We start from the raw sequence: 18619 nt of genomic DNA on the forward strand, positions 1-18619 counted from the left end.
CCTCAAATACAGATTCTGGTCGTTTAGGAAGCTTTAAGGTCCAAAGCTCATCATTTTATCGACCCTCCCCCTTCTTTGCTCCAACAGTGGAAAGACATTAGCCTCTTTTCCACTCTCATGGATGTTCATGGAGGTACGAAACCTGCACCTCTGTATGTTACAAACAGTAGTGTTTACCTTCATGAGTAAGGAGTGTCCTCAAAAATAACGAGTTTTGGAATCAGTGCTCTGATTTACTGAAGTAAAGGTCTCAGTACTGCTTCAAGATACTGCCTCCATGCCGCAGACTGAGAAGAGTTACACAGTATATATACAGTCATTATACTTTACTTTTTTAGACTTAAATATATGTGAAAGATCCAACTTGATGACTTTAAGTAGCAGGGCAAGGAGCCAATGGGGGAAAAGTACTAAAAGGCTCACGTGTATTGAGTCATTCATTCCACTGCTGATGAAGGCTGACAGTAGAAACACTTTCCTCAGAGGGTTAGCAAAGGCTTGCTTCAGTGCTATTTTGGGTGAATACAGTCTGTGATTGCTCAGATGTTCAATATCCAATATCAATAAAGGGAGCTGAGGGTCATTATGCACTGTGGCAAATGCTCGACTTTGTTGGGCTGCTGAGGCGGCTGCCTGATATCCATGAGGGCATGAACAAATGGATCGCAACATTTGAGGAAGAGACTGTGAGCAAACTGCTGGCCCTAGGGGAAATTAAAGTTATATGGGTGCAGTGTTGTGGGGTCCCTACTATGGACAACGCACTAAGAACCTGTGACAATGAGTGGATGTTGAGCCCCAGAGCAGATGGAACTGATTTCAGTGCATATTGATTCTGTGGGGGGCGCTGCACTATGAATATCCAGCAAGAGTGGATCCTTAAGTGCTCAAGGGGAGCCACTATTAGAGACTGAAAATGTTGCAGCCTACGTAACACATCAAATGAGAAGGTGGAATCGGGAGAGAGAGGAAGAGATAGACAAAAGCGCGGTGCTGACCACGCTGTTTCGCAGCGCCATAGTGGAGGCACCGCAAGCCTCTGTCCAAAGTAGTTTGGATGACATGGTAAGGCCAACATCCATGCTGCATCCACGAGAAGCTCAGCCTCCTAAAGACAGGGCTGCTGAGGGAGATGCCACAAGCTTTTGTGTGCAGTCTTAACGGTGCGGATGGCGCACCACACTTTGGGAATCCCTGTGTCAGAGCAGAGTGCAGGTCCAGTACTGTTAGAGACGCTCGAACCAAACGACTCCGGTACTGGCAGTCTGTCATAAAGAACTAATGAGGAGGAGGTCTTACATGTAGCTCACAACTCACCAGCAGAGTTTATTTGTGGTCAAAATTCGGCAGGTTGGGCTGTGTATTTTGACAAAGATGAAAAAATACAAAGTTTGTTATGTACACCATGTGTGTTATTTAGTAAGGCCATTGCACCAAATCCTTACTTTTGTCATTTAAAGAAAGCAGGGTCGCTGTTTTTTCTCGAACTCAGATTGTTTGCCGAGTATATCACGTACCACAGCTGGGTTACATCGCCAGCAAGAATTGTGGAAGTAGCTGACGGTTGTAATTATGATAATAGGCTTTTCAATAAATATACAGTATTTTAAAAGGGGGGGGGGCATGTAAACACAACCAATACATTCACATGTTTACAGATAAACAATCAACAGGAAAACAGGTTCCATCAAAAAAACAGCTCTGGATGTGAAAATAAGCAGGAAGTGGCGCAATGACAGTAAGGCAGTTCCAATGTCATCATGATTTTTGCGCAGAGCTGCAACAGTTAACTGATCGGTTGATTGGGATGAAATTAATTGCAAACTGTTTTGACAATAGGGTCCGTATTTCAGTGTTTTGAGAACAAAAAAGTCAAACGTTCGCTGGTTCCAGACTTCAAGGATTTGCGGGTTAAGAGTCTTTGGGTTTTAGAAAGTAATATTCTGAACACGTCCTGTCAGGCTGTGAGCATTTTAAAAATTTTCTTTACATTATGGAGACTCAACAATTAATTGCGAAAATAATTAGCACGTAAATGGATGATGAAGATAATCTTTAGCCCAATATTATTTTTTTTGGCCAAAATAATTGATTACAAAAATTGTATTGTGATATTTGAAGAAGATTTGAACGAGATTATGTCAAAATGTCAGTTGAATTCATCTTTAAATTTGTTGGAGGTTTTGTACCCTGTTTTGATAACTTCAACTAGATGCCTCATACCTCTGTCTAGGTGAACCTAGCAACAAATTACACTAATTAGAAAATTTAAACTGGTCTTATGCGTTCAGTCTTTTGCAAGTCTTAAGTTTGACTGTGGTGACCTCTAGCGGTTGCTTTTGGATCTGTTCTTCAAATAATGCTCTGTGCTGCGCGAGTGTCAGTGTCCAGCTCAGTTTCTTTTTCATTAACTCCAAGGTGTGTTCTGTACGGTCTTTTATGGTCTTTTTAATATCGCCAACACAATTTCCTCTGCTTCCATATATTTTAAGTTTTTTTTCCCAGCCTGTTGCTCTTTATGTGGCATTTGAGCAGCAGCCACATTTCCTCTGCGAGCGTTCTTAATAATACGGCCAGTTTTTCCACAGTTGTGGCTCTGTGCGTCTTTAAAATGTCATACCTGTGGTTTTTGCCATTACAGCTGGAACACTTCCTCCCCATCTGGTTTGCCCGTTGACTTCACGCACCTGTCCTGTGTGTGCATCACTTCCAAGTAGCTGCTGCATGTTTCAAAACTTCCAAAATACTACAACTCAAGTATTAGATGTACTTGACTTCAATGTTCAATATACCTCAGGAATATTCACATTTGTTGCGTGTGCTTAATGCCAACGTACTAAAACAGGTTAGCAATGTTGGCTAAATATATGAATGCAGTGTCTCATTGTTTTCATTTTCAACATTCAAGTAAAGTTAGAACGGCAAAATTTGGCAGAATCTTTCACGTTTCTTGTGAAGTCAGAAACAATTTTTGCTTTCACGAGATGAAATCAGATTACTTGAACTTACTTTAACCTTTTAACCTTTCCTATGGCATTCAGCTTCAAAACTAACTGACTTGCTTTCAAGCTGCAACATTTGCTACCTGCTCATCAACGTGAGCAAACGGGCAATAACAATGTAATCAATATACCAGATGGATGGATGCTGCAGCAAGAGGCCCTGCCAGTGCCGGATCTGTCCCGGCTACCAAACAGTCCTTCATGCTCAGACACGTATCCTATCGCCTCTTCAGTGCTGGCTAATGACTAGCACATGATGTTAAACCTTCCTCTCACACCTGAGCTCTTTGCTCCTCTTTAAATGAACCCTGGTGTGTTTCACCTTCCTTCCTAGTGAACTCTGATACGGTTAGTTTGAGGTATGAAAGGAAACGCGTACAGCAAGTGAACCAGAAAATGTTAATTTCATTGACTCAAGAACATGGGTGATGATGATGAGGCGGCGAGGAGGGAAGGGAGGAGGAGCGGTGGGTGGGACCTCTTTTGACTAGAGCTGGAGTGAGCTTGTCAGGGGATGAATGACTGACCCTGAGAGTGAGTGACTTCTCATTGTTGGGACAGGAGTGTGGCTGCAGCAAGCAGTTCACACTCCTGAGCTGTAGATGGCACCAGCATTAGTGTTATCACCATGATTGCCACCTAACAAAAGAGCCTCTGGATCCATGTATTTGAATGTATTTCATTGCTGTAGTTATTCAGATTTATGTTTAAAATTTGTATTCGTACCACACATATTTCTGTACATTATTCATCGACACATATTCCAACTCGTTCATGTCTCAGTCCAGCCTGAACTAGATTGTCTTGTCTTAACTTGCTGTGTAATACAAGGAAATAAAAAAGGCAACAACTACTGTGCTGTAGTTGGGCACTTTAATATGACACGATAGTCATTTTTGAGAAGGACAGCAGTGGAAATGAAGAGGTGTGGATACAATCGCAGGAGTTTTTGAAGAGGCAGGTGAGAAGGTTCATAACATAACACAGTAAATACAGCAAAAAGGCCTGACGCTTTGGAAGACCATTAAAGTCATGCCTGTGGAATCCCAATGGTCTCTTTATTCTGACCACATTATGTCTGTTTACAGTGATTGATGCACTTGACAAAGAGAAAGTATGAAAGTGCAACTGGGCCTAAATTTTAACAAAAGGGTGTTGAAACTTCTTTCCCTGAACCGCACCGAACTGGAGGTGTGGATGTCATGGAATTGCTGCAACATGTTTTGTGTAATATGTCTTTTTTTTTTTGGGCTGCGTGTAAAAGATCGATGAGTCAAAACAGCAAACATTATTTTATCTGCAAGTCAGCATGTGACATTTGAGTTGGAGAAATATCCAAACTACATAGCATCTACAAAGCAGCAGCCACAGCTGGATCGTGCGAAAGGATGAAAGCTGTGTGTCTTTGTCTTCGCTGTTGAACAGAATTTCCACTTCAACACACGAATACTGCGATAAGAGGCTCAGGGAGAAAAATAAATAAATAAAAGGGAAATACATGCGGCCCAGTTGAAGATCTGGGCTCCCAGACAGCAGCGGGACCACATGTTGCCTCTGTGGTCTGATGAACCACAGACAGTCCACAGCAGCAAGTCTGGAGGCATCTTCAGAGTTCACTCAGATGTCGAATCCTCAACGGGAGCGAAGTGATTGATTCACATGAAGAAAGCTGGAAGGGAAGAGGAGAAGAAGCACGGGCATTTCTCTAACTCTGCACAAAATGTCACTGGTGGTTGTTGCATCACAGCTGGATTTAAGAGTTGAACCAAAACTGCTGACTTTCAGTTAGCTGCTGTCTGTACTTGGCGAGAGATATTGTTTTGTCTTTGTGAAATCAGTCAAATGTGGAAAACTGTGTGATGTGGATTGACCTTTGTGTGAACCGACTCATTTTCTTGTACATGAACACATTTCAGGGAACAAAGTGGGAGGCAAATGCCACTCAGATCAGCACAGTGTCATACCTGAGGGCCGTTTACAGGCTGTTAGTGGCGAGGCTGGGGCAGCAAAGTGTAAACAACTTTAGAGGTATCCTTGGGCCTTTTATCGCCACCCAGCGGCAGCTTGTGGACCTGCACCTGCTCCGCAGCACTACATCAACATCAGCAGCAAACAGCAACTTTGTGAGTTCGTCAGGACATCTCAAAAGTTTAACAAGTCAGGTAGATTTTTACCTGGACAATCTGGAGTAGTGAACAGTGATGTAGTTGGGGGCGGGGCTGTGGGTCTCAGCCTCTGTGATAGGTGGAGCATCCTTAAGAGGGACAATGGTGGGGTGGGAGCTGTCACTCAAGTCCTCTGGCTCTTCCTGCTCATACACAAAGATGTACACTTTTTTCAACAGACATATTTAAGAGAGAATTTATGCTGTCAGTCAGATGTGTATGTGTAAATCATATGTGTATGTGTCAGTCATATGTGTATGTGTCAGTCATATGTGTATGTGTCAGTCATATGTGTATGTGTCAGTCATATGTGTATGTACTAGACGTTAGCTTCTTAGTGCGCTCATTTCCTTACTAGTATGTCAGACATTTTGCCCTTCCTCATGGGGAAGGCCTGTTGGGTTGACTCGTAGAACATGGTGTCAGCTGTTACTGATGGGCGCTGGAGTGACACATGAACACACACACACACACACACACACACACACACAGACACACACACACACACACACAAATAAATGCACTGGCTTGTTAGTGAAATCCTATGAATGCTGTACCATTTAAAGGATAAATTGCATTCAAATCATAAGGCTAAAGAAACAATACCTTGTGAGTTACTTCTGCTGATTCCATGTCTACTCTGTGCATGTTTTTGCTGTGAAGACAAATCTCAGCGTGACCCCGATTGTCAAAGCACCATGTGCATAGATAATAACAGTGTCTTGACAGAGGCTCATGCGGATTTAAAATGCATGTAAATCAAATAAAATACATGTTGTTAGTTCTGTTAATTAATGTTTTTGTTTCATTACAAATCTAAAAGAAAAATCTATGAGGGCATTTCACCCTTCCGTTTTCCATTGAGACATGAATATTCCAGCACTTCACATTTATTATTGTCAGGCTTCAGCAGTTCTGCCAATGAAAATGTCTCTTCACCATGTTTTTTGTGCTGTGGTATTGATTTTAATGTGGGATGGAATTGTCCTTTCAATTTATAACTTATACTTTCATGTAACTCTGTGACACAAAATGCAAAAAAACCCAAAAAACAACAAAAAAAACCCCCATACAAATAAATGTGCTGTGTTCGGCTTTTCTTCTTTGATTTTTCTCCCTTTGCAGAGGAGTTAATCCTGCCTGTACACGGGATTAATTTAAAATCATGATTTTCACAAAGTTTTGTGGGAGTGCGCTTGAGCAACGGAAGAATTACACAGTTTTGAGGCAGATCTGTTGTACCAAAAATGAACGAAAAAAACCTTTTAAAAAAAAAAATACTGGGTTTGGCTGAGGTAGCTTTGGCAGAGGAACACGCTCGAGTTGAAGCATTTAAAATCGTCAATCGTAAAAAGCAATGAGCCTAATCTGAAAATGAAGGTATGACTGACACATACCAGTAGATTCCTGTTGGGAAAATTTAAGATAATCCAGAAAAATAAGATATATCCGTGTATTGTCACCTAATCATGATGGCCACAGTTAGCGTGATGAGCCCAGCAGACACGCCTACCGCGGATGCCAAGGCAATGACCTTAAGACGACCTAATGAAGATGAGACAATACACAAGATCAGTAAAAACAGAAGTTTAGTGATTGAAATAAACACTGAAGACATAAAAATAGAAGCAGAGCGCTAGCCATGGGGAAAAAGCAGAGCACTATTTTGCCAACGTCTAGACTTGTGTTTCCAGTTTTGATCTCCAAACTTGACTTCACTTCTTCAGCTGTCTAGCCTCAAATAGTAGCTTTCCACGATCACCTCCTCTCGTTTCATAGTGAGCGGGCTCCACATGACTCACCGTGACTCATAGACACACAAGCAGAAATCACAAGGCCATATACAACGAGGACGACCAGAGCGCCGACTTCCTGCTGGGACAGTGACAGGAAGGTTTCATCACTCATCACCTCAAACACAGAGAAACCTATAAAAATATCTCTTCTATTCTAATCTCAGTCGAGCACATGAAACGTAATATCAGAAACTTAGACGTAAGAAATGGGCTGGAGTATGTCACCAAGGTTATCAGTAACACCTCATCTCTTCCATTACACTTTTAAAAGCGACAGTGGAAAGCATTTGACTCAAAAATCTTTTCACAGCCCACTACAGTGAATGCAGGGGGAGTCACAGAACCACAATGGCTTCCAGACTGAGTGTGAATGCAACTCTGACACCTTCACCGCTCAGGAAAATCAAGACATATTCCAGTGTAACTCTGTCCGTCTCCTACTGCTGCATTGCTACATCAAGTTTTTCCTTGCTAGTGTCAAAAATATGGACTGTTAAGTTGTCGTCCATTACATTACATATTAATAAATCCTAATTTTCCACTCTTTACCACCACATAACTCAGCATAGCCGCTTTAATAATGTTGCTGCATTTTGTTCCACCCTGTTTTGTAGCAGCAAGTAAAACTGGACTTCGTAGCTCCAAAACTCAGCAGAAATCTATGGAAAATCAAAGACAACTTAAGATTTCTCGAAAAAAAACACCATGTTTACAACTAAATATTTATCAAAAACAAGTTGCTTGCTGCTCCTCTTGGGCACAGAGAGCTTTGAGCCAGCACAATCACAACCCTATTATGCTAATTTGTTTGTTAGTGCTTAGCACAATGTAGAGATGAAGCCATTGCCTATATTGAAACATAGAGAGCTCAACTGTACTGACAATGAAGGGCTGTCAACGGTATGTTCTAAAGCCTGATGTCTCATGTAACTTCGCTGATTGATGATAGCATGACGGTCATTTTGAACAACCGCATGGAAACAACCAAAACAGTTCAGGGCATGCGAGTCGGAGTCATGTATAAAGGCCACAGTTGGAAATATTTTGGATTTTGGAGAGAAGGTGTTCAAAAATAATTCAGATGAAGTTGTTTGTAAGCTGCGAGATGCAAGCTGGAGTCAGCCATTCCACCACTCGCAGCGCAAGGGCACAGCTTGAAAATACACACATAAATGAGCACGGCCTGATGCTCAGAACTCGACGTCACACATCGGTGTCAACATGAGATTGCGGGCCATTAGCTCACTGTCTGCAGCATGACAAGTGGTTTGCGCGTGGAAGCTATCCTTCATGTGCAAGAACACGAGGCTGATTGTGTAGTTGAAGGGAAAGGCTTCAGGGAGTTCTATTAGGAATTGTTCTTTGTTCCGTATTTGTTTTGTGTGTACTCTGAAGGAAGTTTGCATATGGGATATTTTAGATTGTCCTCACGTGGATCAATTACCCAAAAGTAGATGTTCATATTACTCTAACTTTTTTTTTTCATCAAATAGTTAATGCGAATGTGAAACTTTTCCAGTTTCAACAGCCCTAACTGACACATCATGAAACACTATTCTGCAACAGTGAATTCAAACTACAAAACAAGGTGTTAGCTGTTGCCGAGTGTGCTTTGTTTTTGAACTGGTCTTGTTTGTGCAGTGGTGGCCCAGATGTCCCGCCACCACCACGTAATGTGGTGTTTAACGGTGGCTGCCATTTTGGAAGTTTTCAGTGAGGTTTTCTGACCCATGTTTTGGGTCAATCCATCAATCTTCCCAAGTTTATCTAGTTTCAGCCTCAATGAAGCCTTATACCTCTGACTCGTACTGTGAGGACAGGAGAGCTGTGGACTCCAATTCGATTCCTGGCCTCGCAGTAATACTGTCCACTCTCCCCTGGACCGACTTCTGAGAAGGTGAAGACAGGACTGGACCTGGTGGCCCACGCTGCACGATGGCGCACAGAAAGGGAGATGCAGAGAATGTAAGAACACAAACAGGTGGACAGTCCAGAGTGTAACAACTTCCTGACTACAAGCATGAACCACAGGGTAGAGTGCTGATGATTCTGTAACCTGCAGTGGAACCACAGGTTTATGACGCTAACATTGTACGGAGCCGCCGTCCAGAGCTAAGCGGTGCCATGTGAAGTTTTCTACAGCTGGGTTGGCCTGACTGCTGCAGGTCAAAGTCAGAGGTCGGCCAGCATCCACCACAGTTGAGGGACGCGCCAGAACAGAAGTGTTTTGGGGAGGGTCTGAGGGGAAGGAGAGTCAAAACAAGAGAGACAGTCTTGAGAGATTTGGCTGGCAGAAAATGACCCAGAAACACAAGAGAGAGAAGAGAAGAAGCAGATACCAAGAAGCAGTAAAGACAAATAGGGAGAGAAAGAGAGAGACTGTAGAAATACAGTGGGTGAGGAGAGGAGGGGGGACGCACATCTGACAACCGACACATCATTGCCAACTCTCTCATGTGGCCTCAGATAAGCATTAGTACTGATATAACACACGCATACGCACACGCACACGCACACACACACACACACACACATATTGCATACTTACACAACACAGTGAGTGTCGCGGTATGAGAGGTTTGGTATCCTAATCGGTTCCATGCCTTGCAGTAGTACTGACCAGAGTTGTGAGCACGCACTGATGAGAGCGTCAGGTTCTGAATGGTTTCTTTAACTAACACCTGGTCTCCCAAGATACGATACCAAGCATACCTGCAGGAGCGGGGATGGTGAAAATGAGGATGACAGCGTTGATGTGAATGACACCTGGCTGGGATTGTGAAATAACTCAGCAGAATCATTACTTCCACCAATGAGGTCCTGTTTTTGGTGACATTCGTCTGTTAATTAGGTTGCTTGTCAGAGGGATTACACAAAAACTATGAGGTTGTTGTGACCAAAGATGGCGGGGGGGGTTGAACGGGCCAAGGAAGAACCCATTACATTTCTGGGCAGATTAGTCAAAGCTTCACATGGTGGCAACAGGAAATTACATGTTTAATTTACACTTTGACAGGGCGACCGGATCCATCTCAAATGTAGTCAGAAGGGCCTTAATAACTTGGCCATTAGTCATTGTGAAGACTATGAGTTTTCATTTACCAGAGTTTTCAAGACAGCCAATTTTCGGTAGTTTGCCAAAGGAGAAAACTATAACAGTGGACTCATCATGGCCTGATCTATTCCAGGCTTCACAGCTGTGATGAGAGTCCCAGCCTGAAGACATCAACAAGCGGAATTGATGTCATCGTGCCACCCACAGGCTAACTGGAAGTAGACCTGATGTAACAAACACCACTTGATATGAATCAAAATCACACCGTGTCTTCATGTGATGTACAGCAACGTCATATACATCAAGTGTGTTCTCTTGCGCCACCTGGTGGACACAGGAAGTGTTCTTTGTACCAGTGTGCAGCGTTCGTCTGCTCCTCCATGTCAAATTGAAATATTATCAGGTTTCATCTCCTCTCACTCTACAGAACAACCTGGACAGAGGGTGGACGGGGAGGGGCTGCTCATCACCGCTAGCAGCTTTAATAAGAGCGTGAGCACAAGAGTATCAGGACCTGAACGTTCATCTTAGTGGAGGTCTAAACTCTTGGAGTTCTTTCAAGTTTTCATGTTTCAATCAATTTAAAAAAAAAAAGGTACATAATTCTGATGAAATCTCCTTTAGATTTTCTACCAGATCAATGATTTTGTGATGAGCTGTTGATCTGAAGTACACAGCGAAGAAACGACAAGACAATTTAGATGGGTAAATGGAGATGACATAAATAAGTAGGCAGCGATGCTAACGACAATGCAATCATGATGATAACGATCAACAACAAGCGACGGTACCTGTTGGCTGGAGGGTGGGCGTGGCTTACACAGCTCAGGTTTACATAGGAGCCTTCTCTGATGTCACCAGACGGGCTCACCAACACTCGTGTGTTTTTTGGAGAGTCTGAACAGACGGACAGAGACATTGCCGTTGAAACCATCCAAATGTCTGTCGATGATGAAGAGTTTCTCATAGACATGGATGTAAACGGATTTAAGACCTGTCACACTAGATGGCTGTATATAGTACATCCGTATACTTTGGTGTACAAATATGCATATTTACCCAGAATCAAACCATCTTTATCTTCTTCATGCGACTCATTGTTTTAGCAAAGTGAAAGAGAATGAAACATCAACAGAAGTCTCGGCAGGATCCCACAGTTTATCACTTCCTGCCGTGTCCAAATGACAGATTATTCTGACTAAAGCTTCAAATAGAGTAGTCTAACCCAGACTAACCTCGAACAGTCCTACATGAGAGGAACTGAAAGAGACATAAACTTGGACCTAGAGAGGGTTTGGTGATCAAATTATGTGCAACAAACTTACACGTCACATTGAGCAGAAGTGGTTCGGAGCGGTCTGTTCCCAGAGAGTTACGCGCTACGCAAAAGTACTCTCCTCTGTCGGTGTATTTCAGGGGGGATAATTGGAGCTGAGGCCTAAAACTGTCAGGGATGCTGCCACTTTCCATGTCTGTGGGGGACACAAGGATACAAGAAGATAATTACCAAAGACCATTTTTGTCAGTGAGAGATTCATGAGCAGCTACATGGGGAAAGTTGAAATCTCTGAGATGGGAGAAAACACTGATTACATGTCAAACTCTGAATATCCTCCTAGGATAGTGGGATTTTTTTAGAGTTCAGAAAAGTACGTCGCTCAACATGGCAACATTTGTGTTAAATAAAAGTCTAAAAGCCTCCTCACTACTCAAGGTTGCACTCATTGGTGCAGGCAATTGTGATATCGAGCAATTCTTCACAATTTACTCCCATAAATTACTATGCTTTTGTTTAGCTAATGTATTGTTAGCTTTGTGGCTGGTTAAATAACATTACCTCACTATATATATATTGTTGTAATATGAACTCTCTAAACTTGGAAGTGGAATCTTTCCAGCTGCCAGAACGCAGCTTCTCTCCAAGAAAATCTTTATTTTACTAAAAAATAAAACAGATCAAAATGGACCTTCTTCACCTGTGCAGCTGCAGCTGGACAGAATTCACATGATATTTTATTATCAAGTCATCCACCAACAAACCAAGGTTACACACTGTTGTACCTTTGAACCAGGCAAAACTCTCCACAGGTGGAGCTGCTTCACTCCTGCAGGTCAGAGTGACCGAACCCCCCTCTGACACCTCCCCGACATGAGATACCGATATGGAGGTGGATAGAGGAGCGTCTGCAGCCGAAGAGAGAGGGCAAGATGTGAAAAAAAATTGCTTTTCCCAGATCTCTGGCCACCTCAACCCCTTTCTGAGTAAGCGCATGTGTTGTATTCCATTCTCTGTAATATTTGTCCCAGATGTGCTTCCTAGCTAACATGTGAAAACAAGTCAAACATTAGCGGGTAGGGTGAAAACTTTGTCTTTTGGGAGACTACTTACAGCCCAGCTCTATAGAGAGGGATGACGACTGTACGTTCTGTGGTGGGATGGGCCGACAGGCGTACACTCCAGCATGAGACTGGTCAAAGCGGTTGATGATCTTCCATTTCTCATAGGAACCCAGGTTTAATCCGTTCCTGTGTACAGAGTATGATGTCATGTACAGCTGTTACTGTCTGTCCAGCTTACCAGTTGTACCATCACATGTATTCACCTGTAGAGTGCCAGGCTCCTTCCTGGAGCAGCACAGCCACTGGCCTGGCAGCCCACAAACACAGTCTCTCCAAGTCCAAACATGTTGGCTGGTCTGGCTGGATGCAGCTGGACCTGCAGGTCTGACACATTCACACAGAAATACTGTCAGGGTGAGACTGTAGGACACCTCCACATCAGTAACTGCTGTCTGTCACAGCTGGAACTGACCTGTTACATCAAGAGTGACAGTGTCAGGGGAGGTCCACCTTCCTAGTGGCTGGTCAGTCTCAAACCTGAAGTGGTACTGTCCCGCATCACTCAGCTTGACACCCCGAATCTGGACAGAACAGCTGGAATAGCTGCCCCCAATGTAACTGGAAACCAGGGGAATTTGGAAGGCATTTACAGCATGTATTATCTTACATTTCTATCAGCTTCAGATGTCTCTGTGTGTCTTTGCTACCGTGTGCGTCCTCGGTACGACAGGCTGATCTGGTTTGGGTCAGTGTGGTGGGCGAACTCCCTGCGGCCTTCTGCAGACACACGAAACCACATGACCCGCTTCACATTGTGGCCTGTGAAGCAGAAGACAACAATGACAAAACTGCACATTCAAACGAAACGGCAACATTTAGTTTTTGGCTCTTACATGCATTTTCATATTAAGCATTACATTTTTCATTTATTATCATTATTACTTTTGAAAATGCACAAGAATGCATACATGAATACAGGCTATCAAATATATAAAGGGGACATCAAAGTCTGCTAACAGGTCTTTGGTAGCACTGCTGCTGTGTTCTAGATGAAACTGCATCAATATACATGAGCCTACAGGTTCTAACAGCTAAAGACAAATTTGGGGGTGCAGAGTAGAAATGACTGAGGTTACTAGACCTCTGTACTCTCCGCTGGAAGCAAAATCATCCGCTAGTATCACACTTCTGCGTTTTGTTGCATTTCATGGAACTGAATTTGTGATCCCACCAATTCAGTTTTGTTTTTTGTTTTGTTTTTTTGTCCTGGTGCAGTCTAATAGGTAATGAGGGACAATACTCTTTTCACAAAATGCACATAAATAAAGCTTTGAGACCTGATGGATAGTCGTATCGGCAGGGCAGAGTTACAGTCGTTCCTGCCCACACACAGATCTCTCTTCTTGAAAAGGACACACTCCACCTGCTCTGGCTACCTGCAGAACCCAGTCAAGATCATAAAAAAGCCACAGGCGTAAACTTTTAAAAACAATCATGAACTTAAAAAAAAACAACACAGACTCTCTCTCTGTCTCTCTCTCTGTCTCTCTCTCTCTCTCTCTCTCTCTCTCTCTATATATATATATATCTGTACACACATGTCTGTTTGTTGTGCATGTGTGTGTGTGTAGAGAGAGAGAGAGAGAGAGAGAGAGAGATCTTCAGACATGTTGTTTGAGAATTTCAAATAAACAACTTGATTAAGTCGCTGTGATATTGACAACATTTTTGAAAAGAGGGAGACTGAAGTGTTAAGGACACAAAGAAGACGGGACCATACGAAGACAAACCTTCCGACATTGCACTTGAGTGACACGTGAGATAGAAGCAGGGAGGATGAGCCTGCAGTGCTGTTATCATCCGTAGCTGCTCGCTGCCTGCCTGGGTGACTACCTTGCACAAAAGCCAATCAATACTTATAAATAACCTGAGTGTAAAGGCAAGGGCACCTGGCTGCTCAGCCTCATGAGCACAATCCATCCTGTCATTGTTCATTCAGCTGTTGTGACATTGAGTAGTTTTTGTTTTTTTTTTATTTCAAATATCCTGATATCGATTGTTCACTCACATCTCCTGAATTACAAAACTACATTTCAGTTGTATTTCAGTGTTTTTCTCCTACCTGGTAAAGTTGTAAGGATGGTGGCCAGGACTAGGACACCTGCCAACATCTCCGCTGATGCCAGCTCTGTAATATCACCAGAGAAGAAAAAGAAGAGGAAGAAGAAGAAGAAGAGAAGGGAACACAGCAGAATATGACTGAATCAACACCATCCTGCACGAAAGCAACTCACCCCTCCAAGTATCCTCCTTCACCTCAGCCACTTATACAGGATGAGTGATGCATTCAACCTGAGGCTCGATGCAGAGTTGCTTGGCAATCAGAATCAGCTGGTACAGGAGGGGAGGGGGCAGAGGCAGGAGGGGGATGAATCCTCATACAGCTTCCCATCTTTTATGTTTGGCTGCTTTAAGTGTCGCTATTTTTGGTTATTTTCACTTCTCCTCCTCATTAAGGACAATAATGTCATGATTCATGAGGTCATATCACTTTTACGTGTCTTTTTTATTTGAATGGAATCGGCAAAAACCTAAAGAGGACAGGAAGAGGATGAAAAGAAGTGGACACTTGAGTATTGGTTTGTCAACAAGCCTGATAAATGAGCTAAACCACCAAGACATGCTGGATGTGTGACGTCAGTTTTCTTCCTCTTGTGTCTGTTCTGTTTACCCTGTTTCTCTAGTGTTTCTCTAGTGTTTCTCTAGTGTTTCTCTGGTGTTTCCTCCTCCTCCTCCTCAGTCTGTCTGTCTCCCTCAATCACAAATATCCTTCCTCGGTAGGAGGGATCCTCCCAAGTAGGGTTCTCCAGAGGCTGTAGACACTCCAGAAGTGCGTCACCGAAAAGGTTCCACCTTTAATTCCGCTGCTGCACAACAGTGTCAGTAATGGAAATAATCAGTAGTGGTGGACAATTGAACATTAACACTTTGTTTCTTAACTTCAGTATTGTTTTTGCTGCACTGACATCACATTGACTGAGTTTTTATGTTAAAAACATTTTCCTTTCATGCAAAAATATGAACCCAAATTCAAAATGTGGAAATGGCATGGTGCTCTGCCACAGACAAATTTTCCTATTTTCATACTAATATCAATCATCATCTCAAACCGCATATTTGAGGTCTTTGTTACCAACAATTTGTACTTTTTTATTCTTTTTGTATTTGAAATATTTGAGATGCTTCAGTGGATGTCTGTCTGCGCTCTGATCCCCTGACATGATCAGTCCGAACACGAACCACCACAGCAAACACTGACCATGATGATTGACTGATTGTTAAAGAGACAAGCATGTATGAGATGTAATCAGGCTCGATGGCATACAGGAACATACAGTACATAAGTCAGGCAGCCCTAGACCCGGCAGCCCAGATGTCCTCCCATCCATTGCTCTAATTGAGGATTGTTGGCACAGAAAACTACCCACAACCAGACGTGGGGAGGTTCAAGACCTCTCAGTCAACTGTGACCACTTAGCCTGATGAGTCTAAATGACTTTAACATTCTACCCCGCCACATCTTGGCCAATAGATGTCAGTTTAGCCTCGGCCAATTGGCTACTTAGCCCATCTCTGACCCAGGAGTAATGAAGATGTATAATTTAACATTTCAGTCAATCTCCATTCACAGCCCTCCAACTTGGAGGAAGACGGGGGAGTAAAGCTGGAGGTTTTAGATGATATCTTGATCTACATCTGGAAATGAAAGATGACGTTTGACTTATTAGCCGACTGATCAAAGATGATGGTGATGGGTGGGGCGACACGCAGTAAAAGATCAGTGTTTAATTCAGCAAATACTGCTGTTTATCCAAAACATGACGCCGTATTAGTGGTTAATATCTATCAATGACGGTTCATTCGTTCTTCATTTCATTGCTAAAAAAAAATAAAAAGATAGCCACATTACATTCAAGTGGGGAGGTTCAGTTTGACTTTGAACTGCAACCCTAATAAGAAACAGAAATTCTATGGTTACCTTTGAAATATAATAAAAATCCTCAGGATGTGAGGTTAAATGAACAATATATTCCAGTTCGCAGATTGCTAGGTTGGATTATGGGTTGGGACCCAAAATGGGTCACAGGCCCTCCTCTAGTGGGTCTCCACATGACAGGAGCACCCATATGATTTAATGATCCTGGAAAGAAAAAAAAAAAAAAATTTTGGTCGCGGACTGAACATTTTAAGAAGTTGCAGCATTTCTCTGAATCCTGTCTGTATTACGTCGAGTTAGATGAGTGGTGGGCTTTGAGCTTAACCTGTAACCACTGAATGACTTCAAAAGGATCACAACACACTAATAGGTCAAAGCCTGATGTAATCTTAATCGGAAACAGACACGACTAAACGAATGAAGAGAAACAGATGGATGGCGCTAGATTAAGTGTGACTGACCACAAACAGAGAGAGAGAGGGAGAGAGAAGGAGAGTGATAGAGGAAGAAATGAGAGAGTTTGAAGGCGAAGTTAAGAGGGGGAGGGGGAAGGGAAAAGAGGCAGAAATGTGACGAGTTAAGGTTGCTGAGGAGGAAAGAAAAGAGATGAAGCAAGCCAGCGAGAAATTTCAAAGAGGATGCGTGTTATATTTGTCAGAAAGGAGAGAAAGAGGAAGAAAAATGGAAAATGAGAGCGAGAGGGAGCAATCGACAAATGTATAACAGTGACTCCAACCCTTACGGTAGGGAAGGTATCCATCCCCCTGACCGCAGCCTCCAGGCCAGATGAAGTGCGACCGTCTGGTGGTCAGACTGGACTTGAAGATTTTCCACCGTTGCAAAACACTTCCTGCCTGCTGTTTTCATGTAATGTGACCGCTCACAGTTTGCTCCCCTGCCATACGTTAAGTTGTACAATATGTTATTTCTATGTTATTCCTATGCCCACAGATTAGACTCTTGGCTCTCCAGGCTCTCCAGCCTTGGATGGACTCCACTAAAGCAAATAATGACTGTCCAACATGTGTTAGTCTTCAAATTGAGTGGTCCTCTCCATGGGGGAATTCTAGGCCAGAGTGATGATGATCAGAGCTACAATCATTTCTGACAAGGTGATATGTTGTTTCTGTGCTGCCTTTTAGGATTTCAACATGATGACTTGATGAGTGGGATTCTTGCCAACAAAATCAGTGCGACCAAAAAGGAATCCGACCAAAGAAATAAGCAGAAACTGGCTGAGGGAAGGAGCTTCTTCTTGGTTTCATCCACACAGCTTATCAATAAAACATTTAGACACCCAACATTCACAAATGAGCCAAATCAAACTCTTGATGAATTTTAAAAACCCATTGGAGCTCTATTAAATTCTTGTCCCATTCACAAACTCTGCCGGGTCGGATTTCTGCTCAGCGTCTGCCAGAGACCTGTCTGTGGCTGCTGTGGTATTCCACGCTGAATGAGTCATGTCTGATGGTTATTATGGGCAGGCGTTTGGCTCCCCCCGTCTCTCACCCCCGACTAGTGGCAGCAGACAAAATTACATCTGTTTTTGAGGCTCTTCCAAGCACGCTGACTAAGATCAGGCTCTAATTTAACCCAGCTAGATGAGTGAAGCGCACATTTTTGGTTGATTTTGTAAGACCGAACAGAACCACCTTCTTTCTTTTTCTTTTTTTTTTTTTTTAAGTAAATGACGAAAATAAAGAATTCATAAAATAAATATTACCAGTCAGCTGGGAAGGATTTTCAGGATCTGAACGTACTAATAACTTTGAAATGTTTTGTTAGAGCTGCTGTTTGGTGGCCAGTGGCGGCAGATTTTAACCACATACTTTATCTTAGAATCTCATTTATAGTTGCACGTCATCTTTTTTTGCTGGTTTGAAATCTGCTCCTCTGTTCTTTTTCTCTCCAGACTTGGCAAGAGCAGCATTGTATTTAGGCCCCTTAGGTTTATATGGCTGCTCTGAACATCTCTGGTCCATCACTAATCCACGTATTAATACTTAAGAACTCTAATTTAAACTACAGCCACACTGAGATATTTTCATTTTAAAAACACACATACAACGTTTACGTTTCCATCACCAATCCACGCTGCACACCCAAAATACTGCTACACTACAGAGATCTGACTCTGTTTAAGTATGAAAACTCCAGTATTGTGGTGCTGTGTGGACGGCCAGCAACACAAGCTACTGTGAAAGCTTGAGTGCTGTCACCAACGTCTAGACACTGACATCAAATCTTGCTGCTAACCCTGA

At 42.8% G+C, this 18619-nt stretch overlaps 1 protein-coding gene across 5 annotated transcripts; it reads right to left on the reverse strand.

Moving 5' to 3' along the window:
• Positions 1 to 3865: 3865 nt before the first annotated feature.
• Positions 3866 to 17138, reverse strand: LOC147253671 (sialoadhesin-like). Of its 5 annotated transcripts, none has more exons than XM_086217336.1 (19): positions 17098 to 17138; positions 14481 to 14546; positions 13696 to 13794; positions 13066 to 13177; positions 12831 to 12976; positions 12622 to 12742; positions 12408 to 12544; positions 12080 to 12202; positions 11344 to 11490; positions 10810 to 10915; positions 9512 to 9675; positions 9052 to 9201; positions 8760 to 8891; positions 6631 to 6712; positions 5774 to 5822; positions 5523 to 5609; positions 5177 to 5310; positions 4967 to 5093; positions 3866 to 4671 (listed from the first exon to the last, which is right to left on the reverse strand). In XM_086217336.1, exons 2-18 carry the CDS (start codon positions 14527 to 14529, stop codon positions 4988 to 4990), a joined length of 1944 nt encoding a protein of 647 aa, XP_086073462.1. In that variant the 5' UTR covers positions 14530 to 14546; positions 17098 to 17138; the 3' UTR covers positions 3866 to 4671; positions 4967 to 4987. The 5 variants fall into 5 exon arrangements, with proteins under 5 accessions (XP_086073462.1, XP_086073461.1, XP_086073463.1 ...); XM_086217335.1 differs by lacking the exon at positions 17098 to 17138 and adding an exon at positions 14653 to 14703; XM_086217337.1 differs by lacking the exons at positions 8760 to 8891; positions 17098 to 17138 and adding an exon at positions 14653 to 14703.
• Positions 17139 to 18619: the final 1481 nt, after the last annotated feature.

The sequence above is a fragment of the Aulostomus chinensis genome, chromosome 11, assembly GCF_037954235.1.
Source record: "Aulostomus chinensis isolate RoL2024-O1b breed Wild chromosome 11, RoL_Achi_v1.0, whole genome shotgun sequence".
Taxonomy (NCBI): domain Eukaryota; kingdom Metazoa; phylum Chordata; class Actinopteri; order Syngnathiformes; family Aulostomidae; genus Aulostomus; species Aulostomus chinensis.

Excerpts from the sequence above, each read along its gene's own strand:
- LOC147253671 (XM_086217336.1), bottom strand. The coding sequence starts at position 14,529 with ATGTTGGCAGGTGTCCTAGTCCTGGCCACCATCCTTACAACTTTACCA. Across the intron at positions 12,977-13,065 it reads TCGTACCGAGGACGCACACG|TTACATTGGGGGCAGCTATT; the intron begins GTAGCAAAGACA and ends CCTGGTTTCCAG. Across the intron at positions 5,823-6,630 it reads ACTGTGGCCATCATGATTAG|CAAAAACATGCACAGAGTAG; the intron begins GTGACAATACAC and ends TTGTCTTCACAG.